This window comes from Engystomops pustulosus, chromosome 1, assembly GCF_040894005.1.
Source record: "Engystomops pustulosus chromosome 1, aEngPut4.maternal, whole genome shotgun sequence".
NCBI classification, from domain to species: Eukaryota; Metazoa; Chordata; class Amphibia; order Anura; family Leptodactylidae; genus Engystomops; species Engystomops pustulosus.
Window position 1 is genome coordinate 190922497 of NC_092411.1, and position 24965 is coordinate 190947461.

The 24965-nt window shown below is 41.3% G+C and overlaps 1 protein-coding gene across 5 annotated transcripts in view; it reads right to left on the reverse strand.

Annotated features, from left to right (window-relative positions):
* MAPK10 (mitogen-activated protein kinase 10) overlaps positions 1–24965 on the reverse strand; it is a 144090-nt gene that overhangs the window by 35180 nt on the left and 83945 nt on the right. For all 5 annotated transcript variants that reach the window (XM_072116133.1, XM_072116124.1, XM_072116151.1 and 2 more), the window contains exons 5-8: positions 13640–13698; positions 12120–12258; positions 11555–11720; positions 8649–8720 (exon numbers count right to left, since the gene is read on the reverse strand). In XM_072116133.1, the coding sequence (XP_071972234.1) occupies positions 8649–8720; positions 11555–11720; positions 12120–12258; positions 13640–13698 (436 nt within the window). The remainder of the gene's footprint in view (positions 1–8648; positions 8721–11554; positions 11721–12119; positions 12259–13639; positions 13699–24965) is intronic.

Below are 24965 nucleotides of genomic sequence, written 5' to 3' on the forward strand. Positions count from 1 at the left end.
TCCATAAGCTGATAAGCCCTGTGAGTCCGTAGTTTGTTTATCTGATAGTTTCATGGGAGGGAAGGGTTTGCTGCTCCCTGCTCACAGAGGAGGTCATGTGAAGGAGCTCTCTCGGTGTATCTAGCAGAGCTGGATGTGGATAGAGAGGTCTTCTGCACAGTACAGTGAAGTACAAGATTTCCCCTGTTCCCTATCAGTTCCCAGTCTGTGATTCTACAGAACTTTCTCTGTCTTTCTCTGCACCTCAGACTGCTCCCCTCCCCCACCATGTCCTTGACACTTTGTGTACTGTGCAGATTAGCTATTAACCCTTAGTGCTCAAACAGCACAGGCTAAAGACTTCATGTAACTGGGTTACTTATGATTTCTTTCATTTATTACATGTTCCATGTTCCTCCGTGTGATGGAAGCTTCCAGGCTAGTCACCATATACATCCTTTATGTGCACTGTGCAGTGTTCAGTTTATGGCCTCAGCTTGAGGGTAGAAACAGACATATATTAGTCTCCGCCCACTTAACTCTGGTGAGAAAGATTTTTCTCAAACACTTTCGGAACAGAAAATGCCATAACCTTGGAAAAAAGAAGAGTGAGCAGCACAAAGTAGGCATCGTTCAGTTTGTTTTTAAAAGAGGAATCACATATAATAATTTGGTAAAATCATTATAACTTTACAGTTATAAGGAGATCCTCACAAGCCAAATGGTGTTTGTATATCAAAGTAGATTGTTAGTCTGTTTTTGAAAGTCTCATATCTCTAAAGTGAAAGTATCACAAATTAGCATCTATTTTGCCTCCTCTATGAAATCTCCTGTACATAGTCCATAAACATCTACAGTTTATTTCTTTAAATGTGACAATATATCTTCACTGGCATGGAAGTATTATTTTTCCTATTTCTCTTCTATCTTTCATGCAATCATTGATTTCAATGATAGAATTTTACTAACTCCTCTGATTCATGAATTGGGAAGAAATTTGAGATGGGACTAAATTGATAACCTCTTCATACTTTCATACACTAAAGATGCCTTTATCACCATTATCATATATTATATTTAATATTTTACTCATGCAGAATGTCTAGCCCATGCTGTATATAAACCATGGAGACCTACAGCTATGCTTATTTAGGAGCTGCAGCTTATTAATAAATGGTTTATGCTCATTATATATTAATGGTACTTCATAAACTTTATATTAAGTGTGTGGTGCAGTTTACCAGAACCTAACACAAAGCTGAGAATTGAATTGCTGCATTATGGTAGTGGTTGGCAAAGAAGCCATGACGCAGATGAGACACTAAAGAGACACATTAAGGAGTGCTCCCTTGGACTGGGTTTATTCTAGTTCTATGACGTAGAGAAGCCAGTGCTCAGGAGTATTTTCTCTGTTAGGAAGGATACGATCAGTGCCAGGAAACAACACAGCACCTTTAATCATTTCTCCCATGATGCACCCCACAGACCACATGTCAACTGAAAACAAATAAAAATTATGAAATGAAGAAACAGCAACAAGTCAACAGAAAACAATGCACATGAAAATTCATCATGCAGTGTGAAAATAGACAACTAGGGGGCAGAACTTTTTTTAATTTCCTTCCTTTCTAAATGTACTAAGGATATGACTACAGAAGTGGCAGCTAAAAAACAAAAAACAATCCCAGTGCTAGCCTGTAACTCCAAAAACAGCAATAAATGATCCATTGCTGTTCATTTCAAACTGTTTACTGCTGTTGTGTCCCATTACCACTCTTATAAGAATTGTTTGGATTGAGGGTTAATATTCATTGCCATTCCAGGTAACAAATATTTGTACCTTTTTTGAGTATTCATGCCAATAATATTATTTTTAGGCTGTTATACTATTTAAATAATCATTAACACACTGAGGGCATTTATCATACGCCAGAGCTTCATGAGACGGCTAATGATGCAATTCCTCCCCTCCGGATACATCTTCCTGATATATCCAGGGGCTGGCTACACTTGCATACAATTCAGGTTCGCAGTCAATAGTGAGACAGGTGTGAGACAGGAACTACCCGCACTGACTCACTCCGCCGCCGGCTGCAACATACTTTACTCCCACCATGCCCACTTGGTATGGAGGTGGCATAAAGGGGAAAATAATCACAATGCCCGGTGGTTTGCTGAGCACTGCAATTATTTCAAGGTTTGTATGCTAGAAAAGTTATTTGTTCATCTCATTATGTATAGCCAGATGCCTTATGGGTTAACTGATTTACTAATCTTGATTGATAACTGAGGGTAGGTCATTACTGTGTTTACCATGAGGGCAATGATTTCTGAGTTCATCTGTCTGCTACTGTAGCTTATCAAGTAAAGGTCAATGAGCAATGGCTGAGCTGCGGTACAAAACCCATGGATAACAATGTCCACAAAGTGTAGCATAGAGCTGCAGAGCTGTAGAACTGTATGTCATCAGGTTTTATTACAAAAAAAACTTTTTGTTTTGTACAGCTGTATGAACGGGTGTAGCACTAGTTAACCTGGCTGAAACAAGCTGAGTTATCATGTCTGGTTAACAGGTTAACCAGTACTACATTAGTATAAACTCTACAATACAAGGTGTCACTAATTCTCCAGTCCTTCTTTGACTTCTCCTAAATTCTCCTGAATTAATAAATTAAAATACAAAAGGCTTCCAGGCTAATTAGAATAATTTGTATGACTCTAAATTGCGACGTATAGAGTTATAATAAAAGAAGTCCTGATGAACATTGTTTCTTGGGAACTTTTTAGTAGGACACATCTACCCTCAGTAAAACTGATGTGTCTCATAATAACTATGAGATTACTGACCTGTCGACTGAAGCCTAGTAATTTCTCATGGCAGACCCCTATACGGTATCTGCATTCATGATGTACTGTACTAACTTGGTGGCAATCAAGGTAATGTTATTGATCTACATTGCAGACTTCATTTTGGAAATTACATTTGTGCAAGAAATGGAATTTTATTAATGAATATAAAACTCTCCCTCTGTGATTGCAAAACTGTATTGAAATATCCCATTTACAGAGCCCTGCTTAACAAATAAAGCCCTGAATATTACATATATCTGCAAAATTAATTTGCCACAGAACCAGATGACTGCTGAGCACATTACAAGTTAAAATCAATATTCATAACCCATAATCTCTCACAAGAGGCAGATTTATGCTTGGCTCGTCTCTAATTGTCACATTGTTATTCATATCCTAAAAAGAACATGAAAATAAAAAGTAATAAGGAGATGTGGGACCATTGTGTTGGTTCATCATTTCCAGTCTTCCGTAATTTTACAATAGCCACCAATGATTTAAAGAAATCATGATAAGCCAGGGCACTTACTCATAGTACCATGCATTGTGACTGTGGTAATCTTCTTTTATTTGTTATCTATTAACGTTTAGAATTATGCTAATGAATCTGGACCAGAGGTCACCAGAGGTCTTCAGTGCTGCAGATTCAAAGTCTGTTACAATGAGCAGAACATGTCTCGCCCAAACCTATGCTCTCTTCTTCCGCCCTCTGCCTGTGTAATCTAGTAGTTTGTGCCTGTTTAATCTATCTGAAAGCACAATCTAACAGGTATTTACTGCCAACAGCCCTGACAGCCCTGGGGAACTTCATAGGACCTCAGGGCTGCCATGGAAACGGTTGGCTTTGTGCCCTGCATAGAACATGTCACCCTGCCGGGTGAGTACCCAGTACTGCTCCATAGACGCCATGATCATGGTGACCACATATGATTAAACAGTCAGGATTCCAGCTGTTAGGTTGCATTCACACACATGTATGGGGGACATATAAACGTCCGACATATATACGGTGTATATACGTCCCCCATAGCCGGCAATGGGCTCACCGTTCCGTACCCCGTAAAAAGATAGGACATGTCCTTTCTTTTATCGGAATACAGCACATTGTGCAATGTTCCGGTATGGCAGGCAAACGTCAGTGTGAATGTAGCCTAAGTGCAGGAGCCCGGGTATCACATATTGCAGAGCTTCTGCAGCGATCTCATGGGTTCTGCTTCTGAGCACGGGCGATCACTGAAACTTAAAATGTATGTTGAGATCCGGCAAAGGACTGCATTTCTCGATGTTTATGTAGGTCTTATTGCGTTAAGGATTTACGATTGTGGATTTATACTTTTCAACATCTAGTTTACTGCACCAAATTTTGCCGGATGGACTTGATATTTAGGTGTACAGACTTTTTGCTGCACGCTCATGGATTCTTCTTAGAGGCAAGACCCCCCTCTGTGGTACCACAACTGAACATACAGCTAGATATCATCCTCTTATCTATGTAGGATAAATATTAATACAATGACACCCAAATTTACTTTTACTATCTCCCAAGACTTTTAAGGGAATGTGTCACCAGAAAATGACCAAGTTTTTATGCTAAAAATTTTTGGGGAATTTTTTGTCAGATTTAAATCAAGTCAAGATCAATTTATATTATAAAAAAAAGTATTATACCTTGGAATGTTCACTCTGGCAACTAGGTTTAGAGCGTAACTCAACTTTTAACTAAATTGCCGAAAATAAACAGTGCATGATTAACTTTCTATAATACTAGTAAAAAATTAAAAACATGATCATTGGTCCACATTTATTAAAGCATTTACACCCTTTTTCTGTCTGGTTTGCACTAAAAAAAACTGGGGTGTGTTAGTACTTAGTCGGAATTTATGCCATTTTAATGATGAAAAAGAAAATTGGTTATATCCCTCAAAGGAAATCTACCAGCAGGATCCTGTAATATAAACCATGGCTGGGTTTGGCTAATAAATGACTTTTAAAATTATAATAATGAGCCTGAGGAGCTCTGGGTGGCTATGTCATTTATCAATTATTCACACCCCCTTGAATGGCTTTCTTTCTTTCCACCCGAGCCAGAGGGCTGGTGACTTGCACGTGAATTGGAAAGTGAAGGGTGATATTACTGGCTCTCTGGCTGGGGCGAAGGAGGAAGGAATCGGGCAGGCAGCCCTGCAAAGAGGTGTGAATAATTGAAAGGCGAAAGAGCTCAGAAGGGCTCTTGTGACAACCCCCAAAGACCTTCAGGCTCATTATTATAATTTTAGTTTTTAATTTTAAAAGTCATTTTTTAGCCAAACCAAGCCATAAGAAAAAAAAAGGAAGAGCGGATGCGGGTACACTGCAGCCTGTAAATGTATTTGACTTCTATTACAGGATCCTGCTGGTAGATTTTCATAAAATGTGGGCTCAGTGTGAGTAAAAGTGCCTATAATGTATGTGCCAATGGTTAAATGATAGCATTAGTGAGAAGTGAGAGTGAGAACAAGATGTGAGAAACTTTTTTACAACTTCGCAGTGGAATTTAAAATCAAATGCACTTGCTGAATTTAACATATAAGTAAAAGCCAAGCCGCAAGCATCAATATGGAAAACAAGACATAGCATCTGCACAGCCATGATCACCTCCAAATATCAATTCTCAGATTACAGATGCTGCATATGGATTGGATGGGAACTTGCAAAGCACACCATGAATAATGAAAAAAATATAAGCAATACCCCCAAAAATTAGCAAAAAGCTACAATGAAGAAACAAATATGCACTGCCATTATCTGTCTCACTTCAGATGGCCGACTCATAGTTTTTGCTTTGTACTGTATTCTAGTCGACCACTGCTATGACTTATACATACCTTCCAACCTAGTGCTGTGTGATTGTGACTATTACAGAAAAACTAATGAAGCTAGAATACTGAAGAATGATTGATACTCTGAGAGTCAAGAGGAACAGCAGGGGTTACACTTTCTGTGACCTGCTGAGGAAGAAGATGTTAGAGTAACACTTAATATAGGAGGACCTTTAGGAGAGTAAAGGCCATGTCTAGCTGTAGAGTCACTCAAGTGTGTCATAATGTTTTTATTGCTAAGCTTACAAGCAAGGACTAAGTTTTATCATTCATGACAAAGAGAACATTACATGGGCCCACTGATAACTGTATGAGAACTAATGACCTCTAATATGATCATCCGCCCCCAGGCAAATTATTAACTCCAGCAGGGAAATTTTCTGCCAGCATTAAATGGTCACTAACCTCAGCAAACTTCATAAATCAGGAGTACAAGTGCAAGAATGCAAGAAACTTTGTAATATATCCTATGATATTATTTATCCTATTTCAAACACACTTACTTTAGGTCTTAAAATGCTCTTTCCTTTACTGATCTGTTTGTTTACCAACAAACCAAAGCCTACTGAGCGGTCACATTATATAGAAGCTGCAAACATGGGAAGGGGGAGCAGTGAGCTGCAAAAGTTTTGGAAAATGAAGACTGCAAGTCACAAATTGTCCCCACATTACATTTCAATGAGTTGATTAAGTAACCTTTTTAAAGAATTCCTATGAGAGTAATAATAAAGTGTAAGCTATACAACAATCTTTGATCTTTGAGTCACATTGGGGGTCATTTACTAAGGGCCCAATTCGCGGTTTCCCGAACTCTTACCTGAATATTTCCGATTTGCACCGATTTTTCCTGAATTGCCCCGGGGTTTTGGCGCACGCGATCGGATTGTGGCGTATCGGCGCCGGCGTGTACGTGACGGAAATGGGGGGCGTGGCCGAACGAAAAACTCGACGGATTCGGAGAAACCGCCACATTAAAAAAAAAAAGTGTCGCTAGACACGCACTTACCTTCACCAGGAATAGGATCGTAAACTCTGGCGGACCTCGGCGGACTTCAGCGCAGCAGCGACACCTGGTGGATGTCGGGGGAACTGTCTTAGTGAATCGCCGGAAGACCCGAATCCACCGCAGAGAACGCGCCGCTGGATCTCGAATGGACTGGGTAAGTAAATCTTTCCCTTTATCTCTGTTTTTCCTTTAAAGATATTTTTGCAAACTCCTATTTCTTCCTTATTCACTTAAATAGTTCATATCATGCCCAATCCTAATCACTCTGTCTACAAGTCAGCTATATAGTATAGCTATCTATTGATCTATCCTATGTGTCTCATTGAAAACAGGGGATAATTCACCTCTACTACTCTCCTATATGGAAATTAACTGTGTGAGCTTGAAAGTTAATGGAGCTGATAAACCACAGAGAACTTATTTGCTAATTTTCCATTAGGAAATTAAATCAACACAAACTAAATTATATGTTTCAAAATTGATGTATCATATCTTCTTTACAAGGACGTGCAATGTCATGTAATATTTTTCATCAAAACTGCCCATCCCTACTACCCATGCCTAAAGATATCAGGGGAATGACAAAAAATTACTGAAAAGTTATAAAGTAAGACACATGAGTATATTATTGCCTAACTTACCCAAATAGTTTTATATTACATCTAGTGTACTCCTGAAATTAAAATTAAACTAGAAATGTAATCATTGATACATTGATTACCAGCTCTTAGTGCTGTAAGCTCCTAATATGTCAACAGAAAAATGTGACAGATATCTAAAATTATAGAAAATTTCCTCTTTGGCAAACTAATAGCAGTCTGACTATGTATTGTGCACTGCTAATAAACTCAGTTCTTACAGCTGTGATAAGGATAGGTGCAGACTACAGAGCAAGAAATATCTCCAGGGGGTGGTCCAGACTATACAACCAGACTACTGTTTAAGGGGTGCTCCAGACTACACTATCAGTTTACTGTTTAAGGAGGTCTTCCGAACCACACAACCAGACTACTGTTTAAGGGGTGCTCCAGACTACACTATCAGTTTACTGTTTAAGGAGGTGTTCCGAACCACACAACCAGACTACTGTTTCAGGAAGTGTTCGGAACCACACAACAAGACTAGTGTTTCAGGGGGTGTTCCATACTACACAATCGGACTACTGTTTCAGGATGTGTTCAGAACCACACAACCAGACTACTTTTTCAGGGGGTGTTCCAGGCTACACAATCAGACTACTGTTTCGAGGGGTGCTCCAGACTACACAACCAGACTACTGTTTCAGGGGCTGTTCCAGACTGCACAATCAGACTACTGTTTTAGGAGGTGGTTCAGACTACACAACCAGACTATTGTTTCAGGGTTGGTTTAGTCTACACAACCAAACTGAGATTATAAGGGCTATACTGCTGTTGTAGTTGCCAAACTGGTAAACTTATATTGTTGCTGTTTGGATTAAAATGTTTTTGTTGCATATCCCCTTCATTTATTTACACAATTATACAGATAAAGTAGACAGGAAATGAAAATATCATACATCTCTCTTGATATTTTTATACTATCTTACCTAAGATGAGATATTATGTGCCAAGTTTAGTATAGCTAGTTCTAACAAGCATGATATTATTATTACAATACCCTGTAGTATATAGGCATACAATGCTAATTCTATTTATGCAGTGGGAAAAAATATAGGATGTTTTCAATGGGTAGAGAAATAACATTTAAGTAAATTTTTCAGCGCTCATACACATAGAAATTGTATTTTTACCCAATGATTATTCTACACCTGTATACTCACGGGTATGTAAAAAGAAACATTGTGAACGAAAAAATAATATTTAGAGAAGTTAGTAACAACAACACATATGATGATTAATTACAGACATGAGCTAGGTAAGTTGGAAGGTATGTCTCCATGAATACACTGAAGCTCCAGAATAATACAAGGATACAGTCCCTTCCAGGAAAGAGGATCTTGTGGCGGACCATTTCTCCCATAATGCATCCCACAGACCAAATATCCACTAGAAGTGCAGAAACAAGGCCGTTAAGATATGGAAAGAGGAAAAGGCAAGATTAGCCAGGAAGGTAAGTTCCTGAAGCATGTGGTAAAAGTGCATATTGAAATTCATAAAGTGCAGTTATCCCCACCCCACAAAAAGCTATTATTTTGGAACACTAATGAAAAATAATACACAGGAGGAATTCCATTTGGATAATGTATGCTTTAGATTCAGTTTGCAAACTAAATAATATAGTGCATCTAACTGCCGCCACATAGTAAATGCAACATAACTAGATATTACATGGTCACAAATTAATTGGAACGGACACTATATAGAACTGGATTCCCACTAGCAGCTTAAATATATGATAAAGGAATAGCTTTTTGTAATGTATATTTTTGTATATTTTTTGGTATATCTTTGTACCTCATTTTTGACAAATACAGCTAGTGGCTGGTTCCTATAGAGCCCTATTAACTATCTTACCAACTTATTTTAGTTGAAATTTGTTTCCCTTAGATCCTTATAAAAGCAGGGTTTTAAACTTGCCTGGTATCTAAGGATCTAAAGAGTGAAATGAGGGATTTGCTCTAATGTCATGTGACCATTGTGACATCATCACAGGTCCTTTAGCCTCTTAACATTAGCAAACTGTACCCCATGCACATATCTGACCACATAAAAAATCACAGCATGCCTGAGTGGACATCTACTCCTCTCCATGAAGGCTGCTATCATTTCATGTGGTATGATATGCTGTGATTTCATGAGATATATGCTTGGTGTAAAGTTTGCTAATGTTAGAAGGCTAAAGGACATGCAATGATGTCATCTTGGTCACATGACATTACTGCTGCAAGCATAGAAAGCATGGCAATGAGCTACTGGATTCAGCCAGTGGAGGCCACATCCTCCTTGACTCGCTATAGACATCCTTGGATACCAGGTAAAATAATAAAGTTGAATACATGAAAATCTGAGGGGTTAAATTTTTAGCTAAAAGAGGCGTGTCAGTCAGATACTAGGGATCTATGGGAACCTGCCACTAGCTGTATTTGTGACATTTGAGCCAAGGATATGTGCACATCACACATGTGTGCCCAGAAAGCTTCTAATGTACAAGCTAATCGTGATCATAAGTTTGCATTAGCTTCTGTCAGGTTAGTGTAACACTCAGCTCCTCAACCCCATCCTGCAGGGCGAGGAGGTGAGCGCACTCTCCTCATGAATCCACTGGAATGATATAAAGTGCGTCAGCCATAACATGCTGACCTAAAGCTGTGTATACATCTGTGGTAGGGGCTCTGCTTTTTTTGTTTTCTGTGTATCGCTAAGTAGTGCTGAAGCACTAAGATGAGCATTGCCCTCTATAGGTCAACATGTTAATCTAATAAATGCTCTTTAAGGTTCCCGACTGACCCATAATGTATTAGTGCTCGAGAATTGTTCTATTGCACAGAAGAAAGGTAAAAATGCTGTGTTCTGTAGGGAGGTTTGGATAGACAATATGGCGGATGGAGGTTGAGTGAAAAAATTCTGGATACTGAATACTGCAGTTTTCCTCTTGTTAATCAGTTTTCATAAATGTTCCCTTTGCTATTCACCTAAATTAAACAGCAAATAATAATATATTATAATAGCAAAAATAGCAAAATAATATTCATTTGTGAAAACCAAAATGACCCATCTTAAGAAATAGGTAAAAAGATTGTAAATGCCACCTTGTAATTGTACAGATGGGGATAAGGTAAGTACTACAAGGATGAAAATACTGAAGATGACAGTCAGAAAATAAGGCAATAAGCTTTAGTAAAATGATGGATGTGAAAAGATCTTAATAACGACATGTCATTTTCTGAATTGAATTATAATGAATGTTAAAAAATGTGTTATGATGGAAAGACTAAAGCAATTTTCTTCAAGATTACATTTTTATTTAGTATCCCTTTACGGCACCCAAAATATCTATGGCAAGATATTAAAAAAGGGGACAACATAGATATTAAAATAATAATGGATGTTATTTATGTGTATAATCCACATCATCCTGGGTGTAGAAAATATTAAAATGACAGATACATGTGATCAAACTGACTGGCACTGTGCCTAGGTAATAGATGCTATGTCATGGCATTTAGGCACATACTAGAATCTTCTTACTATAGGATGTCTAATATTAATAGTTTTAAAGACATTAATTTTCCCTGTTTTCATGTTCACATAAACTATTTATATTGAACATAAGCTTCACTTCACTGCCCCCAAATATGTGATACATATGACATTTTAAGAAACTGGGAGAATGGACACTCAATGGAAAGGTGTCCCAAAATAGTCAGTATTCATTCCTTTATTCAAAGCTTTATTCTACTCACAGCTAAAGTTGAAGCAAATGTTATAATATAGCGCCAGAAACACTACTTTACTCTTCAGTCGACGATGGACCCAACATAGATGCTCCAATATCTGATATTGGTGGGTTTTTTGTAATTTTATGACATTTTTTTACTTTTTTTTCACAATAGGCAATCCTTCTTCATCTATTCTTCCATTCACACTATTCAGGAAACGGACATGTGGTTACATCATGGGGATAGCTAGACCAATTCTACATGGACTTGACATGTGTAACATGAAAAAGTGGGATACTGGGGTGAGCTATGGTTTTTGAGTACATATATAAAAGGGTTTATTTTAACAGGTGACATCCAAAGTTATTCTCACACAAAACACAATTACCGATCCTTAGAGTTACCAATCTATTTCACACTTACATGCATTTAACAAATATATATTCATTTTTAATCATAGCAATGCATTCACTCAAGGATTGTGCCGCGGGTACAGCCTACCATTTTCCTTGTATCCCATTCCAAGAATGACCTCTGGAGCTCTGTAATAACGCGTTACTACATAGGGAGTCATCATGAAGCTAGTGCCGGCAGTCCTCGCCAAACCAAAGTCAAGGATCTTCAACGTGCAGTCTGACTTCACAACAATATTACTTGGTTTTAAGTCCTGCATTGCAAACATCAATACATTAAGAAAATATTTGATATTTTATCACTTGATTTAAACTGGAAACAATATACGTACAAGCTTTTAAACTTATGGTATAACTAAAAATGTGATTTCCAATTCTGTTCTAGTACATATGCTGCTTTTGCATTATTTATTGTTTCTTTTGAATTTACATTCATCGGTTTTCAGTTTGTTTGTTTTTGTTCCGGTACTCTTACAAATCAGCAATTTGATGTAACATCATGTCAATCTGCCCATCGAAGAATATATTAAGAAACTCAATTATTTAGTTTTTACACCACATATAACTAACATTTTTTGTAGCAAGCACTGAAAAGTATCCAAGAAGACTACGCCACAAGATGAAACAAGTTGTAATATAAGATGACTACCAACCCTGTGTATGATTCCAGCTGAGTGAAGATGCTTAATGCCACACAGCATTTGGTACAGAAGATAAGACATCCGCTCATGATCCAATTCCATTTGAATCACCTGGCATAAGTTGGCATCCATTAGCTCCATTACTAGGTAACTAGAAAATAAGTAATTTAAAGTAATGTGATTTAAATAAATCTCTTGAAATGAAATGTGACCCCACATGTATGAATAATTACTAATATAAAATTGCAATACAGAACTGCTGAGTATAAATGTATTCATTGGACATTATCAAAGAGATGTTACTTCACTTTCTATGCCACACTCTACTCAAGGCAAACATTGACAATTTACTTGAGGAGAATAAAATAACAGTTTATACAGACAAGATCCCCTATTTTGCAAAATGAATATTTATGAAATTGCCCCAGTGTTTTAATTTTAGGTGTTTTACTTTAACATTTAAAGTTAGTCTTCCAGGTCACAATGCCTAAAAAACAGCAATAATGGAAGAAGCAGAAGCACTCTGTTGTAGTCAGGTGAATCAAGAGAAATTAATACAATGTTTAGATACGCGGTCCTTGTCAAGCTGTGTAGGTTTCTCTAATAAGGGCAGAAATAAACGTTCAGGTCACAAATCGATAAGTAATGCAGAAATAATCAGTTAGTGCAATGTGGAAATGACCGATTTTCTCTACAATTACTTTCCTGCTATCCTTTTTCATCCTCTGTCACTATCACAGCTGTCTGTGGACAAATCCAACCCTCTCATAGTGCAGTTGGTTCATTGCACAAAATTAGTTTCTGCTTCTGTCATTAGACACAACTATTACCAGTTTTTGAGACATTTTGGAGCTGGCAAATTATAAGTCAGGACTCATAATGTTTTATTTTAATTTAAATTAAAATTGTCACGCTTTAGTTCTGCAGCTTGATTTCTTCTGGATGAGTACCACAGCCAGGTGTATACTCAGAGTGACCTTTCTGCCTCTTTGAAGCTGGGGTTGTGTCACAGGTGCCAGTCGGAGTGATGAACAGCTAACCCAGCTACTTGGGTGGTGTCCAGACAATTTACTCACTGACTTCATTCAGTGCTTCATCCATATACTCTTCTGGTTTTTTTTAACTAGTCTTCCTGATTTTGTACCTTGCTGCTATATTGGTTTTGACTTGACTTGTCTGAACTCCCTATTTGTCTGTCTGTCTTATTTCAATGTCTTATTGTCTGTGCACAAATACAAGGTAGGGATCTTGGTACAGGAATGCCAAATAGGCAGGAACAGAGGTTATGAGAAGTGCTGTCTTGACAAAAATATTCAATATTTGGAAAATATACATGCATCTTTGATTGCAAAATGATCTCCAGCTTTGTTTCAAAATAAACCGATGATCCAACTGCAGCCCTAACTACTGCTCTTAAACTTTCTACAAGTCCAACAGCTTCTTACAATCAATGCTTTGTTGATTTTATCTAATAAATGAAAGTGCTTTCTCCTCCTCTGAAGATTACATTAATTTAATCAGGCATTACTTACACATCTTGGAATTCCTCAAGAGATTTCTGTGGCGTAAAGACATTTAATAAACTGATAATCTAAAAGAGAGGGGGAAACAAAGACAGGCCTATGATAAGAAGTAAGATGCAATTCTATTTTAATTTACAAAATCATTATGCAAATACAAGTTTGATAACAATCTGCTGCAGACAAACCTAATGTAGGCACTACAGACATCTTACAGATTAGTCTGACTCCTTCTATCTTGTGCTGAAAACAAAGTGAACACTGACTAAGGTAATTACTATGTATTAAAGGAGTTTTCCAAGACTGTATAAAAAAAACAATGGTGGCCGCGAGGGGGGGGGGGGTGCTTAAAAAAAGTGACCCGCGATCCCATTGCTCCAGTATGAAAACGCTACATGAAAATAATACAGGGAATGACACAAATTCATCTAGTTTTCCCTATATAGTAATTGTCCAGAGGGTCCTGTCAGTAACCTACTAACTAGCTATTTCATTGAATTTAGGTTCTCTTAGCTCTGTGATCCAAAAATAAATGGTCATATAGCAATTGATACTACATCACTGGAGATTGTGTCCCCACTTTATGATTAAGAAGGTGGAGTCCATTTAGGAGATTTAATGCATTTTATCACCAAATACATTTACAGTATGTAAAAATATACTGTCTGGGGAATCTACCGATATTATTATACAAATACAAAGGATGGTTGAAATCTGTATTAATTACAGTGAGTGTACTCTACAGACTTTGGGTAATTCTCCTGTTCACCTGTGGTAGTCTTAGCTTGCCCCATTCCCCTTATGGGTGAAGTGTGCACTGCATCGCAAGGATGTACACTCACCGGCCACTTTATTAGGTACACCTGTCCAACTGCTCGTTAACACTTAATTTCTAATCAGCCAATCGCATGGCGGCAACTCAGTGCATTTAGGCATGTAGACATGGTCAACACAATCTCCTGCAGTTCAAACCGAGCATCAGTATGGGGAAGAAAGGTGATTTGAGTGCCTTTGAACGTGGCATGGTTGCTGGTGCCAGAAGGGCTGGTCTGAGTATTTCAGAAACTGTTGATCTTCTGGGATTTTCACGCACAACCATCTCTAGGGTTTACAGAGAATGGTCCGAAAAAGAAAAAACATCCAGTGAGCGGCAGTTCTGTGGGTGGAAATGCCTTGTTGATGCCAGAGGTCAGAGGAGAATGGGCAGACTGGTTTGAGCTGATAGAAAGGCAACAGTGACTCAAATCGAAACCCATTACAACCAAGGTAGGCAGAAGAGCATCTCTGAACGCACAGTACGTCGAACTTTGAGGCAGATAGGCTACAGCAGCAGAAGACCACACCGGGTGCCACTCCTTTCAGCTAAGAACAGGAAACTGAGGCTACAATTTGCACAAGCTCATCGAAATTGGACAGTAGAAGATTGGAAAAACGTTGCCTGGTCTGATGAGTCTCGATTTCTGCTGCGACATTTGGATGGTAGGGTCAGAATTTGGCATCAACAACATGAAAGCATGGATCCATCTTGCCTTGTATCAACGGTTCAGGCTGGTGGTGGTGTCATGGTGTGGGGAATATTTTCTTGGCACTCTTTGGGCCCCTTGGTACCAAATGAGCATTGTTGCAACGCCACAGCCTACCTGAGTATAGTTGCTGACCATGTCCATCCCTTTATGACCACAATGTACCCAACATCTGATGGCTACTTTCAGCAGGATAATGCGCCATGTCATAAAGCTGGAATCATCTCAGACTGGTTTCTTGAACATGACAATGAGTTCACTGTACTCAAATGGCCTCCACAGTCACCAGATCTCAATCTAATAGAGCATCTTTGGGATGTGGTGGAACGGGAGATTCGCATCATGGATGTGCAGCCGACAAATCTGCGGCAACTGTGTGATTCCATCATGTCAATATGGACCAAAATCTCTGAGGAATGCTTCCAGCACCTTGTTGAATCTATGCCACGGAGAATTGAGTCAGTTCTGAAGGCAAAAAGGGGGTCCAACCCGTTACTAGCATGGTGTACCTAATAAAGTGGCCGGTGAGTGTATATATTAAGAAAATCCATGGCCTGTATGCAAATGAGCAGCTGGTGCACCATGGGTGTGGCCTAAAGGTCCAGTGCACCCTTTTTAGCACTGTTTCATCATCCAGCACCTCCCATTCAGCCTTGAATAACAGTACCACGTTCCCTTGGTGAAACTGTGCATGGGATGCACAGGACCTTATCGCAATGTCAATGGTACAGCAAAAAAAATTATTTGAAAATTAATAAACATGAAGAGTTCTCTAAATTCAGGCCACAAGATTTCTCAGGAAAGTCATGCTTCTCAAGAAATGTCATATCAATTTGTATATTTTCTCTGCTGATGGATATGAAAAGGGTTACATTGTATCTGCAGCCTGTGGCAGCTAAGACCTGGTACAATTCATGTTCTTTTCTGTTGTTCTTATGTGGTCTTTTATATGTCTTATTCTTAGGGATAAATAAGTGTACAGGTTTTTTAGTAGGGGGACGCTACGCATTCTACATTTTATCACAAAGAAAACAATTTTATCAGAACATTTTTCCAGGTAGATAACACTCCCTGCATTACATTCTTGGCCATCTATTTATTTAGTATAGACCAGAGCTTGGATTTCTTGCTTCTCTATAATTTTCCTTGCAGCAATGTCTGGCTCTGCTTTCAGCATTCAGCAGATCAATTCTTTCTTGGCAGGGGTCTTTACGGACCTCCTTACCTTTACAATTAAATAAATCCATATCAACACGCTACTAGCACAAGATGCGCTCTGGATTGCAATGCACAAACAAGCAATACGCCAATGCAGATGTTAATAAGAAAGTTTTGAGGGCTAGATCTGTAAAACTATACAAAATTTTTTACATATTCATTTTTAAAAATGTGTCCAGTAATATTCTGCGCAATAATACACTACTAGGTATTACATATGATACATAACCAATAAGCAACTGATAGCTACTGGATGTGACCACCCAGCCTCTGTATACAAACTGAGGCTGAAGAAGCCAGTTGTGATGGAAGCACACGGAAGTGGAAGTTATATCCTATGTTTACAGTTTGTGGGACCTGTACAAAAAAACGTGCAATACTGCACAACCCCTTTAAAGGCTTCTAGAAAAAGATATAAAATAGCCATTGTTACCACTGTAACTCCTACAAATCGACAAATACCTGCATCTATTCTTATATGGACAGTTACATCACTGGGGACCTCCTCGAGCATATGCTTCAGGAGGAAGAGAATGGATGAACTACTTTGCATCAGGTTCTATGGCGTCTTCTGAGTGTATAGGTTGCTCAACAGGAGGGAGCATGATGGAAAGACATACAGTAGCTTTTAAAATAGCTTTAAAAATGGATGTTTCCATCTGCCAGTAAATGTCTAGAGATGTGCTCAAACATATGAAGAAAATACGATGTGGATGTAGCTTTACTTTTTCACATAGATAGATGAATAGCAATATTGGATAAAAAGAACAATGTAGTAGACTCAATGGTGAATATATATAGTGATCCTTGTACCACTTGTTCCTTATTTTTCTAAGGAAAGTAAAGGATGAAGACAAAAGTCCTATATAACTGACAGTGGATTGTTTGGGCGCTGCACCGACTGTACATATTCTTCTGGAGTGCTGCTCATCATGAAGTAGACTGACTCAGAGAAGTAGTTGATGCACTTTCAATGACTTGGTCTCTGTAGCAACCAGCCGTGAAGCTGATAAATCCTCTCAGGAAGGAATGTATGAGAAATCCTTGTCTCTATGTGCAACACCCTCGCCGATGCAATGGCGAGGTAGTGCTTGCGAATACGTCCCACCTGTAGGTAACACCACATTGCACTACATGGTCCTTATAGGATCAAAGGGGAAATTGCAGTGGTTAATCCTGCCTGGCAAGGCAGATGTTAATATGTGATGTAATTTCTATTATCCAATGATATGTGTTGCATCCTGTCTCTGTGCACTGAGAGGTAATTGGAGGAGCAGCCACCACCTGACCAAAGGGAGGTAATAAAACCCCCTAGCCTGGAATGTTCTAGAGAAGTCTCTCCCAAGAGAGAGAAGAGAGCAGTCTCTCCCAGAAGGGAGAATAGACCGGCCCTAGTCAGGCCCTCTGGGTCTGCAGGACGTAAGCAGAGAGTAGTTAGCTGAGCAGCAGCTCAGAGACTCTAGCATACCAGACCAGTGCAGGAAGAGCCTAGCCCCTGCCTGAAGTGGAAGCTAAGACTAGAGGTAGTGTAGTGAGGAAAAGGGGTATCATTCCTACCTTCAAGGGTGATACCTGAAGAGATCCAGGACCGAGCTGAAGCCTCCTCTAAGGACACAGCTGCCTCCCAGCCTGCTCTTACATCCAGGCTGGTGAAATACATCCTGTGGCTCCCTCCAAATACCTCTCCAGTACTCCACCTGTTAAAGACACGTTTTCTGCAGTTCCTGCCGGTTGCAATAAACGAACTGTAAGTTGTTTTCTTCAACTTCTGTCTCCGTCTGGTCCCTGCTACTACAACTACCATCATCACCGGCACCCTGTCCATCACCCAGAGACTCACACTCGGGACACTAAGGGGTTGCCCCAGGGAGATCCGCTATAGCAGCCTCTCCCTCATCTTTTCTTGCCAACACCACCCTGCTGGAGACCTGCCAGGCTGTAGGACAGCCCTCCGGTTCCCCCGTACCAAGCACCGTGACAATAGCGTGCTTAGGCCGCAACCGCCAGCCACTCCGGTACAGCGGGCCCCGGCTGTCTCCAGGCCTCCCCTTTAAGGCTAGGCCCCGGTGGGGGATGTTGCAAGTGGCGTCACGAACAGGATATAGACTTCTGTGCCTTATTACGGCATTAAAGACTTTCCTTTATTAAAAAGACTGTGCTGCCTAACCCTGCTGCCATCCGGGTTTAGGCCCAAGGACTGGTGTGTTTCTGGAATGAACTGTGTTATACTGCTGCCACGTGCTGTCGAGCGCCGCTCCCGCACTCCAGAGGTTAATCCTGGCAAGAACTGTACCAGCTCTGCTACATCCGGCGCTGCCGCGCCTGAAGATTTTTACCTCAGAAACTGTGGCGCAGCAAATAATTCCAGCCCGCCAAAACCTCCACTGGCGGGAAACCCAGATGACGCATCAAGCTCCACCCACGCGCGAAGGGCGCGAACCCCGCCTCCTGTGGCGCAGGAAAAATTAGAGCCCGCCACAGCTCTTGGCGGGAAGGACCTGGACTCCTCCCACTGGCTCGAGGCGGACTTCCTGCCCTGCCTCAGAGAAGCGCCAGAACTGGAGTGGACTTTGGACAGCGAGGACAACGCCATGTGGGGTCTTCCGCCTTTCCCTCCTGTGGAGCGTCCGGAGTTTTACGAGGTCCTAGAGACTATGGTGGTGGTCTCTGCGCAGCCTGTCCGAAGACCCTCCGCTGGACATCGGCTGCACCGAGGATTGACTCGGGCCTTCGTCACCAGGACATGCTACCAAACGGTGACGCAGTACCAAATCCCACCCGGGCGGTTCCTCGTCCCTATCCCGGCTACCATCCCGGTACCGCGGGTCCACGTGGAGGCGCCACGTGGGGAGGCCCCGACTCCTGCTGAGCCAACGCCTGGGCCTAGTGTGGCCGCTCCACCTGCTCCGAGGCCTACTACTCCTGCTGCGCGGCCTGCTAGCCCCGCTGTAATGGCTCCTGACCCTCCGGTGGTTCCTGCTCCTGTTCCAGCACCGACCTGTCGTCCAAGGAGATCCGAACCTGAACCGGAGCCACGAGCCCCAGCACCGAAACCTCCGCAGCCTCAAGGCCGAGGTGAGGCCGCCCGCCGGCGACTCCGAGACGCTGTCTCGGACCAGCGACGCCGAGAGAAGGAGGCCCAGCGGTATATGGCCGGCCGATCTACAGCTGGAGCGTGGGTCGAGAAGAATCGCACCACCGGCATGGTCCGGTTCTTCGACAAGCGGAAGGGCTATGGCTTCGCCACCCAGGACTACACCGGACGGGAAGTATTTATACCCCGCCGGTCCGTCAAGAGACCTGATCTGCCGGAGAGCCTGCACAACCTGAAGCCAGGCGAGTGCATTGAGTTCTCCCTACAAGAGGGACCCCGAGGACCTTGGGCGGCTGGTGTGATCCGGATCCCCGACTCCGATGAGGACCGTTACTTCCCGCAGGATGACTGGTATGAGGACGACGAGTGGCCGGAGTCTCCGAACACCTCTTCTTCCTCGGCTGCAAGTCCCCGGGCGGTCACCCACGTGAATGCCCCATCCACAGTAATTGTGAGTACGGGTCCCATTGCCATCCATGGGCCGGGCATGATACAGGGCGCCACCCCCACCGTTTCCCCTGCCGGGAGCATTGCCAGGTCCCACGGCTCTTCTGTGGGAGAAGACATCCCGGCTAGCGAACCTTGTCCGGAGGTTCCATCTAGGCCCACATCTCCCCTGGCTGGTTACCAATGGGGTGATGACCCGGCCCCGGAAGAACCGGAGCTGGAAGGAGCCGCGGCGCGGCCGCTGGGCTCTGTCTATTTCTTCATGGACCCCTCTGTGGTCCCTGGCTCAGTTGAGCCCCCGGCTGGAACAGCCGACACCCCGGGCGACAGCGCTCCTCCCCCTGAAGGTCCGGAGGATGTTGCTGCACCTGCAGTACCCACTGCTGCCACCGGGTGTCCCCAGCCGGCACCTATTCCCGCTGAGGATGCACAGGATTCCCTGCAGGAGCTGGATCCTGTCTTTGCTGAACCCAGCGATACTGACTAATCCCTGAAGGGCTGTAGCCCTCTCCAGGTACTATGTCCTTTGTACATATTGTGTATATTTTTCCACTTTCCCCAAAGAGCCAGAGACTTTCCTGAGACTCTTACCCTTATTTATCTCAGTCAAGAGACATACCTTGAACTGATTACTGGCATGTGCTATGATAGCACCCTTCCTCTGCCACAGCAGAGATTTCTTCAAAGGACTCTGTCCATCTCCAAATAGAGGAGACCCTTTGCTTCTTTCATTGCACTTTTCCCCCACATCAAGGGCTGTACCCAGAAGATGGACTTTGTCAGTAGAGACCTTCTGAGAGACTTTCGCCAGATACTCCAGGGAAAAGTTGCTATTGCATATGCATCTGGCAGTTTGGGAGAATTGGGATTCTATGCAGTGACAGTGCGGAAAATAGTAAACACAAAACCAGTAAGGGGACCGAACAATGGTTGAAAATCACAAATAGTACACTGGATACTGAACCACTCTTCTAACCATATATTGTTATGTAGTGCAGAAATACTTGGCAAAAAATAAAGAGGTTCAGCATACCTAATATTAGAGGTACCAGAAAGGAGCACATATGAACTCCTTGCATCTTCCAGGATGTAATGTTAATAAATACATAAACAGTACCCATGTATTATTCTATCCCAAAGGATTAGCGTTTCCTTCAGGAAAATGGTCTTCTGTGAAACCGAAATTTATATTTTAAAATTTGTGAGGATAATAAATAATTTTAAAATCTGAATTTGATTTTATTTATCTGCACTATGGATCCACATCTCTTTATATAGTATCTACAGAAACCAAAGGACATTTAGTGGAAGATGCATATGTGTGTACATCTGTGTGTGGATATGGAGAGAAAGAATGAGACAGGTGTAATGCTCCTTTAATATCTATTTTCGGTACACAATAGTGCAGGAGATAGTTTACCTCAAATGGAAGGTCTGAATTTCTGAAACTGCATGGAAGTAGTAGCTTAACATTTTTCTTGCAATAATTTTGGTTTGTGGTGTTATTTGAGACACTGGAGTTGTAGAGAGACCGCTGTACTGTTTCTGTTTGAATTTTGATTGTTTTTTAATGTTTTCTCTCTATGATATGAAATCAGAATAAACCTTTCCCGTTTTAAGCGGGAGGTCAAGACAGGCGGTAAAGGTTCATGGTCAGAGACGGAGCAGAAGGTCATGTCTGGCAGCGGAGGAGCGTAAACGAGAACATGTTCGGGGTCACAACAAGGAATCCAATCACAGGCACAAGGCACCGGCTTTTATCTATTTCCTGAAAAGGGCTAGCACCAATCAGCGGTGCTGAAGCTGGTGCGCCGGACGGGAATCAGGAACGAGGAGGTAAGAAAGAGCGGGTCACGGGTTTTAGATATCCTTCCAAAAGCTTCTTACAATAGTTCGTAGGAATTTGGGCCCACTCCTTCTGACAGAACTGGAATAATTGAGCCATGTTTGTAGGCCACCTTGCTCGCACGTGCCTTTTCACCTTTTCCCAAAAAAATGTTAATAGGATTGAGACGGCTTCTCCAAAACACTGACTGTTATCCTTAAAGGGGTATTCCAATATAAGACAGGTTTCTTACATGTACTCAGGATCACAAAATAACACATTCTCTTATTCTCAGTTATTAACAAAAATACAGAATTTCACAGATATAATTACAACCATTAAGTCTCTATCAGTCCTGCTGTACACAATTTCATTTGCCTCTAAACACGACCCCGTAACTTATGACTTAGGGTCGGGTGGCCATTATCCTGGATTTCTGTATGAGATCGTGCAGCTGAGATTTCTGTCTCTTTCTGCACTGAGGCTGTAGCCCCGCCCCCTGCAGGGAGCCTAGAGACACTCACTGAACACTTCCTGCCAGGACATCATGAGCGGAGAGAAACTCCAAACTTTAAAGAGATAAGTGGTGCCTGGGAAGGGAGAGGCAGGCACATATCTGTGAGAACACATACATAGCAGAGCTCACTGGGTAACAGTGTAAAGGTCTGTCAACCTCTGTGTAATCTCATGCATCTCACCTCTGATATGTCTTATCTCTCTCTTTCCATGGGTCAGTGTGTTAGTACAATGTCAGAAGCCAGATGAAAGTGTAACCACACTGTCACCCCACAGAACTAGATGGACGATAATGTGACTGATAAGCGAGTCGCCGCCGACACCCTGGAATTTGGCACTGAGCAGCCTAGGAAGTGATAGGAGCTAAAACATCAATAACACTGAGTAAAATTGTAAAGTAAGGGGTTAAAATGATCTTTATTGTGTTAACATCACTAGGGGATTGAGATATAATAATTTTCTTTCGTGAGAAACCCCCTTTAAGCTAATCTGTAACCAGTTTGGCAGTATACTTTGGGTCATTGTCCACTTTGAAGACCCATTTGCACCCAACCTTTAACTTCCTGGCTGATGTCTTGAGATGTTGCTTCATTGCCACATAATGTTCTTTCCTCATGATGGCATTTATTTTGTAAAGTGCACCTCTCTCTCCTACAACAAAACAACCCCACAACATGATGCTGCCATCCCCATGCTTCACAGTTGGGATGGTGTTCTTGTAAACTTGAAAATTCTTCCCTTTTTCCTCCACATGTAACTATGGTTACTATGGCCAAACAGTTCAATTTTGGTTTCTAGACCTCAGGATATGTCTCCAAAAATTAAGGTCCTTGTTCTTGTGTGCATTTACAAAAATTGATCTGGCTTTTTATGTTTCTTTTGGAGTAATGGCTTCTTCCTAACAGGGTGGCCTTTTGCTCATGTTAATATGGACATTTTGGACCAAAGCACTTTCATCTCTGGAACACAGGATCTGTCTCCTTCCTGAGCAGTATGATGACTGGACAGTCCCAACTTGTTTGTACATAAATAAATCATTTACATGGACAAGGTGCCTTCAGATATTCTGAAAATGAACCAGACCACAATTCTCCCCCTAATATTTTGGCTGATTTCTTTAGACTTTCCCATACTTTTTTACAAAGAAGCAGTGTGTTTCACATGTGTCTTAAGATACATCCACAGGCGAATCTCTAATTAACATTTCAACAACCTTCTCTAATTAACACAGTAAGTTGGCAGAAGCTTCCAAAGACATGGCATCCATCATCCATGATCCGTCATCGTATTGGACTAAACTCTGACATATAGCTATTCACTAGATCTTTAAACACAACAGTTTTTTAGTTCGGTGTATCACAAGTAGAGAATGTTCTACTCTGATGTGAGCCTGAGGAAAAAAACGCCCATTGAAATCTATGGGTACGTGAAAAAAAAAACTGACAGCACTAGGATCAGCCTAATGTAGTCAGTTTTTCCTGCACAAGTTTAAAGGAAGTAGCTGAGACCATACAATCTGACACCTGTGAAAGATGGTTTGTGCTACAAAAAATGCATTGTTGCATAGGACTGGACTGAACTCTGAATGAACTATGAACAGCAATAATTATCATATCCCCCAACAGTTTTTATAACATTTCTTAGATTAATTGTTAAAAAGATAAAATAGATCAAAGTTTTACCTGCCTCCCTGCCAGCATGTTTCCTGTGTCCCTAGGGTATGGTTTGAGCAAGCACCAGGTTCACTCATCCTTTTTGAAACGCTTGTTAAACTGCATTAAAAAAAAACCTTCTACCATTCATTCCTGCCCCCTTCCTCACCGCCCTTCTTCTTGTAGTTGCTGACCGCAGCAAGCACTACTCAAGTTTGCATGGTTAGCAACTTTATCTGCACAGTGCGGATAGAGTGGAGATGACTATCTTTACTGCAATCTGTGCATGCGCTGCATCGTCTGGCAACTCACTATGAGGCATGCACAGATAGCAGAGAAGGCTGTTTTCACTCTCCCTGTGCTATGGAGAAGATGGTGCTAACCGTGCCAGCTCAAACCATTCCCCAGGGACACAGGAAACATGCTGGTAGGGAACCAGGTAATTTATCTTTTTAACAATAAATGGCAGACATTTTATAAAAACTTTTGGGGATATGATGATTAATGTCTGAGGGAACATTGGAAATTAAAAAAAGGATCTCTGATGAAAGATTCCCTTTAAATACATGTGCAAGCTCCAAAGACCTTCTTTTATGTGTAAAGTCAGACAGAAAACTGGTGCTGCCAGTATAACAGACATCTACCACCAGTATCAAGATTTATAAACTGGCATGTGCCCCCTCTGGAATGACATGCTCTTCATTACATTTCCTATGACCTTGTTTTTTTAAAAAAAGAGCCTGAGGGGCTCTAGGATCCATTAATACCCATGGAACCCAGAGCCCCTCAGACTCATTTGCATAATTTTAAAAGCTTTTTTTGGTAAAAACCAGGACATACAAAGCTTAAAGAAGTGCGGATCCTGCCATAGGGGACACACACCAATATGTTAGTGCGACATCAATCCTAGTGGTAGATGTCCGTTAAGAGATCTGGTCTGTTGTTTGCAGGTAGGTTTGCAGACTTCTGATCTCTTGCCACTGGGGGTACAAGCAGTCAAACACCCAGAGATTTTCATTATTGGGAAAATCATTCAATGCCTATCACTAAGTCACAGGTTATA